Source organism: Homarus americanus, unplaced genomic scaffold, assembly GCF_018991925.1.
Source record: "Homarus americanus isolate GMGI-L3 unplaced genomic scaffold, GMGI_Hamer_2.0 scaffold12600, whole genome shotgun sequence".
Taxonomy (NCBI): Eukaryota; Metazoa; Arthropoda; class Malacostraca; order Decapoda; family Nephropidae; genus Homarus; species Homarus americanus.
In genome coordinates, this window is record NW_024757679.1 from 1,471 (window position 1) to 10,682 (window position 9,212).

General features: G+C 38.0%; 1 protein-coding gene across 1 annotated transcript; it reads right to left on the reverse strand.

Annotated features, from left to right (window-relative positions):
- Window positions 1–8,500: 8,500 nt before the first annotated feature.
- Window positions 8,501–8,842, reverse strand: LOC121857613 (probable DNA-directed RNA polymerase subunit delta). Its single transcript, XM_042353675.1, has one exon. The coding sequence runs from the start codon at window positions 8,840–8,842 to the stop codon at window positions 8,501–8,503; it is 342 nt and encodes a 113-aa protein (XP_042209609.1).
- Between the last annotated feature and the right edge of the window lie 370 nt (window positions 8,843–9,212).

The window sequence follows — 9,212 nt, forward strand, 5'->3', positions numbered from 1 at the left end:
AGACAGAACATCAACAATAGACAGACAAACACAATTTCCTGGAATAACAGACGTGGGTTTGGGTCTGGGGGTGGGGGGGGGAGATGAACCTTTTATATGCCTGCTTCGGTAAGTGGCTTTGTGGAGACCAGCCATTACAGGTCACAACACAGCAGTATGTACGACTCTGTTATACCAAGAGCTTTAACATTTATGAACTAAAATTATGGGAATATTATGAAAAAACCTGACCTGACCCGCCCTAACCTAACCACATCAAACCTAAACTTGTTGGAATATTATGAAAAATCCTAACCTAACCAAACCTAAACTTGTTGGAGTATTATGAAAAACCTGACCTGACCTAACCTAACTTAATCTAACCTAAGCTAACATAAACCTAACCTAACCCGAAGACCAAGTCATCTACAAACAACGTATTATTGTATGCATGGTGAAGGAAAACAAAGAGACAGTGTTTACATAAATTACAATTACTAAAGAGACTACATCGAATTACCTTCAGTTTATTTCCTCACCGTACCTCAATGTAACAAAAGTAACAAAAATAACAAAAGTAACAAACAAAAATAACAAAAGTAACAAACAAGAGTAACTGAAATAACAAAAATAACAAAAGCAACAAAAAGTAACAGCAACAACGAGGAGACGTAACTATGCCAAGAAACTAAAACAATGAACAACAACATGAATTAACCAACCCATGTCTCTTGCTGCCCTCCTACCTGCCTGATATCCTACCTGTCTTTTCTCCTACCTGCCTGATCTCCTACCTGTCTGATCTCCTACCTGTCTGATCTCCTACCTGTCTGATCTCCTACCTGCCTGCTGATGAGGCCAATATACCTCCCAGACCGTAATTAATTAAGCTAAATACCTGAGCATCCTCTACCTGGCGTCTGAACCTAATAGATATATATATAAATACTCAATATAAACAAGAATTCGTCATTAGTGATGTGGGAATACCTAGAATATTAGGGACTATTTCTGTAATGCTCAGGAGTTATGTATAATTTTGTGTAATATTTATAAAGATTCTCCATTAAATTAAGTAAAATACGTGAAATCATTCAGTTTTTTTTGGTGATACACGAAGGATTTATCTGATTATGGTATTTCTTAAATATCATCACTGGTCATTGGGCCCAGGGAGAGAGGTCAAGTGTTGTTAGGTCACATTAAGAGGTTACCCATAGCTCTGGTTGTGGGTATTGATGGTTGTTAATGAACGAGTTTGAAGAGAAATAACCAATATAATGTCTAAAAAAAATCGAGGAAGAGCAAGTTGAAGAATGTTGGTAAGGAATAAAAATGGTAAAAAAAATTAAATATTTAGGAATGAAAGTATAATCATAAGAGATCAAAACAATCATTATATTAGAGTGACGCCCTAACCTTTATAATGACAAAATTTCACTTATACCAAACCATGAAAAAAATATGACAAAGCTAGCTAAAAAAAAGGGGGGGGGGATAAAAACACAAAATCATTAAATCTTAAAAACAAAATCCGATTGAAAGTAGAAAAAACACACAGGCACAATACACTTTCTGCCTTATTACATAGAGGAACTTGTTACCATCCTCATTGTTATTCCTGCACGAGCCTGGTGTTATGGATCATCTCTCAGGACACACCACTAGAAATTAGATTGCAGGTGTCCAGACTTGAGTGAGTGGGAGTGGAGTGGGGGTGGGGGTGGGAGTGGAGTGGAGTGGAGTGGAGTGGGGTGGGGTGGGGTGGGGTAGGAGGATGAATATGGATAATAAAGTTACCATATAAAAGATGTATTAGTCATGTATATTTTCAAGATAACATGTATTAAACGTGTATATTATCAAGAACAGTTTCCAGGAAATATATAGTGACCTTCATTAAGAGAGAAGTGAATTATACAAAAAATGAATAAAGTGATGATGAAAAATTAACTTTTTTTTTTCATATCAATATATAATAAACTTTTGTATTCGACAGTAAAACACATGGGTGATTAATTTATATTATTTATGTAATATTTGGTAACAGGGGGTGGCCTTGATGCTCTCAGTAGCGACGGTGATTGAGTTTTGAAATTTGCATGTGCTTAAATAACACTACTGAAAATAATTAACTGCATAGGTAAAATTCAACAGGTGATCATGAGTTAATTACTTTTAGGTCAACAGGTGACATAATTTGTTTACTTTTAGCTCAACTGGTGACATAATTAGTTCACTTTCAGTTCAACAGGTGACATAACTAGTTCACTTTCAGTTCAACAGGTGGCATAACTAGTTCAGATTTAGCTCAACAGGTAACGTTGCTAGTTTACTTTCAACTCAACAGGTAACATAACTAGTTCACTTTCAGTTCTACAGGTAACATTACTAACTCACTTTCAGCTCAACAGGTAACATAACTAGTTCACTTTCAGCTCAACGGGTAACATAACTAGTTCACTTTCAGTTCAACAGGAAACATAACTAGTTCACTTTCAGCTCAACAGGTGACATAACTTGTTCACTTTCAGCTCAACAGTTGACATAATTAGTTCACTTTCAGTTCAACAGGTAACATAACTAGTTCACTTTCAGTTCTACAGGTAACATTACTAACTCACTTTCAGCTCAACAGGTAACATAACTAGTTCACTTTCAGCTCAACAGGTAACATAACTAGTTCACTTTCAGTTCTACAGGTAACATTACTAACTCACTTTCAGCTCAACAGGTAACATAACTAGTTCACTTTCACTTCTACAGGTAACATTACTAACTCACTTTCAGCTCAACAGGTAACATAACTAGTTCACTTTCACTTCTACAGGTAACATTACTAACTCACTTTCATCTCAACAGGTAACATAACCAGCTCACTTTCACCATAACAAACAACAAGAATAATTCACATTCAACTCAAATTATTTCTGACACTATTCTTAACTCCTCAGTACCCCCTCGACACCCTTCTGACACATTTCAAAACACACACAACACATTCCATCTTTCACCAAGTCTAACTCTTCACTTCACTATTATCGTAAACTTTCTCTATTCCGTCATTCATCATCAGCTGTTAATGTATATGTACAATCTCTGTGTATTGTATGGTAGTCTTGGACCTTTATCAAGACTTCCTATGTCTTTAGACTTTAAACTGTGAAGCCTGTGGAATAATCCTTGAATATTTTGATAATTTATATTTATTTTCTTGGTGTTATGGTGAAGTACTATGCTTCAATAATTCAGGTGTTTAGTCTAGGTTTGTTAATACACTAGTTAAGAACAGGTAGAAGTTATATCTCTATTTAGTCTAATCCTGGAATTTAAATCAACATTCACTAATATCACTATAATCGTGATTAGTGTTTCGAGTATATAATTATTCCTACTAATTATGTGTTAAAATATACATTAGTTTATTATTATTCTAAATGTATGTATATGATATCTACTTTAATTTCAATTAGGAAACAAAGAGTCAGCATAAATGGATTAAAGTCAGACTGGGGTGCGGTCAAAAGCGGAGTTCCCCAGGGATCTGTATTAGGCCCTCTGCTGTTTGTTATATTCATTAATGATCTTGATTTAGGCATAACTAGTAGGATTAGTAAATTTGCAGATGATACCAAAATGGGGAGAGTGATAAATTCAGACAGTGACTTTGAACACCTTCAAAGAGATCTAGATACCTTACATGAGTGGTCAGTAGACTGGCAAATGAATTTTAATACTGATAAATACAAGGTACTACAGATAGGGAAGACGAATACAAACGTTAAGTATAAACTAGGTAACACGGAAATAGAAAACTCAGTTTGTGAAAAAGATCTAGGTGTATTTGTTAGCAACGACTTGAAACCTAGAAAACAATGTATTAGCGTTCGCAACAAGGCAAACAGGATGGACATAGATTCTTTGGAGAGAGTACAAAGAAGAATGACAAAAATGATCCATAATATTAGAAACCTTCCATATGAAGAAAGACTGAAAAGCTTAGGCTTACATTCATTAGAGAGGCGTAGAGTTAGGGGAGATATGATAGAGGTGTTCAAGTGGGTAAGTGGGATTAACAAGGGAAAAAGGGAAGATGTTCTGAAGCTCAGTAATAACGAAATAACTAGAACAAATGGCTTTAAATTAGATAAATTCCGATTCAGAAAGGATATAGGCAAACACTGGTTTGGTAATAGAGTTGTGGATATGTGGAATAGGCTACCGAGTGCTATAGTAGGATCGGGGACGCTAGGGAGCTTCAAGACGAAGTTGGATAGGCACATGGAAGTGCTGGGATGGGTGTGAAAGGGATCTGCCCTGTATGGGCCAGTCGGCCTCCTGCAGTATCCCACTTTCTTATGTTCTTATGTTATGTAATATTCCTGGACATACATCACACAGCTGCCCCCCCCCCCCATTAGATTCAACCTTGATTAATATTACAGCATTATCTCACATTATTATCTCATGCTCATTCAATGCTCCACACATCCCCCCCAACTCATTTATTTATGTCTTGTATTCATTGCATAACCAGATCTCCCTCCTCCCTTCCTTTAAGCTATTCATCATTCATAAGCTGTGGCTCAGAGCACAATCATCCCATTGACTAAGATGATCTCCTCTTACTTGAAGACGTATAAATGCAGGCCAAGAGCTCCTTCAAGAGGGTTTCTATTAACGCCTCTCTGTCCTCTTAGAAGTCTTTGTCACCTCAGGCTGGGAATACTTACCCAAGACCCCCACACCTCTTCTTCTGTATGACCTGACTGCCAAAGCCAATAGTAATTAAGAATACTTCTTTTTTTTTTACGTTCATTCGTTATCGATTCATATTTCTGATTATTTGTGATTTTCATTTTCCAGGATTACAATGGGAGCTGTGGGCCAACTTATATCATTTATAGGTTCTAGTATCTATAACTCTGGTGATGTAGATGATCTAGCCACGACTTGTTCTTCATTTATTCGTAATTATTTTAAACTTATTACTATTTTCCTAAAAGTCAGAGGTTAATTTAATGAATCTATTCTTCGCCGAGTTCCTCAGTCTTTTCTCTCTCTCTCTCATCACCCCCCCCCCCCAATAATGTTCTATTTCCCGGTAATAATTATTTTTCCATCGAATTAAAACTTACAACTTCACGGGTATCTGATCTACTCTAAGAACATAAGAACATAAGAAAGTGGGATACTGCAGGAGGCCGACTGGCCCATACAGGGCAGATCCCTTTCACACCCATCCCAGCACTTCCATGTGCCTATCCAACTTCGTCTTGAAGCTCCCTAGCGTCCCCGATCCTACTATAGCACTCGGTAGCCTATTCCACATATCCACAACTCTATTACCAAACCAGTGCTTGCCTATATCCTTTCTGAATCGGAATTTATCTAATTTAAAGCCATTTGTTCTAGTTATTTCGTTATTACTGAGCTTCAGAACATCTTCCATTTTACCCTTGTTAATCCCACTTACCCACTTGTACACCTCTATCATATCTCGACTACACCTTTGTCTTACCAGGAGTCTTATCACCACACTGGACAACCCTGAGTTCCCGTAAGACAAGTGTTATGGTAAGGCTTTAGCTAGAATAGACGCTAAGATGTGACTAGTAGCAGAGGTTCATGTGTTTAGGTGGTAACACTGGCTTTAGTCGGGTCCTATCTTATGTATGTCGCTTCACCTGTCTTCCTCACCTGACAACTTCACCTGTCTTCCTCACCTGACAACTTCACCTGTCTTCCTCACCTGACAACTTCACCTGTCTTCCTCACCTGACACATCTTAGGTCTAGTAGTAGGTATTATTTAACATCTTGATGCTCTTGGTAACACATTGATGGAGGAGAGAGAGAGAGAGAGAGAGAGAGAGAGAGAGAGAGAGAGAGAGAGATAATTCGAATATGTATTAAATATATAAGATAAAAATATATATAAGAGAGCAAAATATACATAAACAAAGTCACACACACACCATCCTTCTCACCCCTCACACACACACACACACACACACACCATCCTTCTCACCCCTCACACACGCACACCCCCCCACACACACTTCAAAATCAATAACAAGATCATCAGTAGACAACAGGGTAAGTTTAACGAGTCCAGAGAAGATCTAAATTTGAAGCGAAGGTTTGCCAGGTCAAGTTTACCTCTGAAAGACGTAGTGACGGTGACCTAACGCTCCTCTGAATCACCTTCGTTAGGGGGAAGTTTGTCAAGGCTAGTTAGGTTAGGTCAGGTTAAGTTAGGTTAGGTCAGGTTAAGTTAGGTTAGATCAGGTTAAGTTAGGTTAGGTTAAATTAAGTTAAATTAGGTTAAGTTAGGTTAGGTGACACTGTTTATGGGTGGTAGTGAAGCTCATCTCGTAGGAATTTTAATATGAAGACCTTTTGTAACTGCGTCGGCTATCTCTTTGAATGCTAATCCTGACTGACTAACTGACTGACTTGACTGACTGACTGACTGACTGACTGACTAACTTCACTGACTTCATTGACTGACTGACTGGCTTGACTGACTGACCGAGAGTACATCATGGGTCGTAATGCTCGTAGTGATTGGAGATATTGAGAGAGAAGTAAAGAAAGTATTTTAAATCATGAGTCGATCAGTTACTCTCTCTCTCTCTCTCTCTCTCTCTCTCTCTCTCTCTACATCCTCATCCCTCCACCCCCACCCTACCGCCATTTCTCTTACCCCCACACCCCCACACCCTCAAGTCTCACCCTTCCAGCACAATCTAGTGGAGGGTGAGAGATGGAGTCATTTAGAACGAAGGATCAGAAGCTTTGAGAGGATTCTACCTAAGTTACCCCCAAAACGTCAACATCATTCCTCAAGTTCTTCACCCAAGGAACTTTTTTTTTGGGGGGGTGGGGGGGGGGAGGTATTTGAGAATGGAAAGTTTTAGTTAATACCCGTTATATGTTAGTGACAGAGAGCTTTTAACCTATAAGAAGTTCAGTAGGGTTCATTCATCTGATTGTTCATTCATTCATTCCTTTATTCATTCATTCATTCAGACAGACAGGAATTCACCTGAGACACCTGAGGATAGAGGGTTATAATATGAATCTATAGGTAAATGAGTGACCGGGAATTCACTACGGGAAGGAACATAGTCTCTCTCTCTCTCTCTCTCTCTCTCTCTCTCTCTCTCTCTCTCTCTCTCTCTCTCTCTCCTCTCAAACACCAACCGACCGCCCACAAACGTCGGAATTTATATGCAAATTACACAGGTCGCTAAACACAGAAACAGGGGGAGGAGGGAGGAGAGAGAGAAGGGAGAACATACCCTCCTGCAGCCCTCCCCTTCCCCCTCCATCCCTACCACTACCCCAGCCTCTATTTCCCCGAACGGATATACACGATTTTTTTCATTGATTTTTGAGCACAACACACTTGAACATACACACTCGAAAAAAAACCGACTAAAAACGACTAAAATACCTTAATTGTGTTAAATATAATACCTGTGTGGAAATTACCCGTTAAAAGAGACACTGTGGTGAATCAGAAGACTAATGAGATATAATTACCATCATTAAAACACAATACTTACAGACCTAATGACCCACAGTAACCAATTAAGATACGATAGACACAATATAACGTATATTTTGAATGATGTAATTTCTGTTGATTATATTTGGTGATGTATATAATAATTTATTTGTCAGTGGCCCAAGGTTAAAAATGCTTTGAAAACCTTTGATCTAGATGTATGATAGTTATTTATTGGAGTCTCCCTTATTTTTGACCTGACCTAACTAGTCACGTCACCCCCCTTCTCTTAAGCTCCTCTCCGTGTGTGTTGGTCTGGGGATTAGTGGATGACATCATTATGACCAGACCTCATGTTTTTAAGGTCAACCTGTATATTTAAGCCTCTCTCTGTCCATGTAATCAAGTTGCCTCTGAAGATGTCTTGCAAAAAAGACGAAAGCTAAGGTGCTCCGTTGTTTCCCTTTTCCCATATGATTTTATCAAGATTTATCTTATCCACGTTTTCATTGTAGATCTACATGATATATATATATATATATATATATATATATATATATATATATATATATATATATATATATATATATATATATATATATATATATATATATATATATATAGAGAGAGAGAGAGAGAGAGAGAGATAATAATAATTAATTTATAGTAAATAGAATTTATAATAAAAATACACAATTAAAAATAAAATATAATAAAAATGATACAGGTAACAACAACAACAACAATAATAATAATAAAGTACTATAAATAATAAAAAAAAATAAAAAATCGCTAGTGAGAAACAATATATGTATGTTGCCCATCCAAAAAGATTTGGCCGAATTTTGCAAAATAAAAACGGTTTGGCCGATTTGACCATGAGATGGCATGAGTGTTGGTCATGAAGCTTATGGTACATCTGACAACCCTGTTCTCCACCCGCTTAGTCTTTTCTTCGTAGTTTGACCACTTGTCCACCTCCTTCGTCGATTTCTTGTCTTCACTCCTATGCAGATTCTTCGCTCTCATCTGACTCAGATCCTTCGCTCTCATCTGATTCAGATCCATCGCTCTCATCTGACTTGAACCATCCATCTACATCATCACTGCTAACACTGCTGTCCAAGAATTCGTATTCTAACATTTCCCCATAAAAATCTTCATCACTCTCAGGTGAGACATCATCTTCACTTTCATCCGTGTCATCTAACTCCTTTACCTTTTCATGCTCAGGCGAATCCATCAGCCCTGTTCCATCTAGACAAGGTCGCTTCTCCGCCTCTTCGCCTTCATCTGAGAGGTCTTCAGACCACTTCCTCTTGAGGGAGCCAGACAGAATATCAGTCATTTTGAACCTTTTTACCAAAATGTGTCTGGGGTCAGTAGGTATACAACTTCAAATTTGACCAGTTTTTATGAAAAGGTGTTACATTATACAGTACTATGGTTGGAACTTTGTCAATAGAAAACTTCTGTAGTGGAGGCAATAGTGGGGATGTGAAGTGATGATAGTGGGGATGTGGGAGATGATGTATAGATAGTGGGGATGTGGGAGATGATGTGTAGATAGTGGGGATGTGGGAGATGATGTGGAGATAGTGGGGATGTAGGATGTGAAGTGATGATAGTGGGGATGTGGGAGATGATGTGTAGATAGTGGGGATGTGGGATGTGAAGTGATGATAGTGGGGATGTGGGAGATGATGTGTAGATAGTGG

Excerpts from the sequence above, each read along its gene's own strand:
- LOC121857613 (XM_042353675.1), bottom strand. The coding sequence starts at position 8,842 with ATGACTGATATTCTGTCTGGCTCCCTCAAGAGGAAGTGGTCTGAAGAC.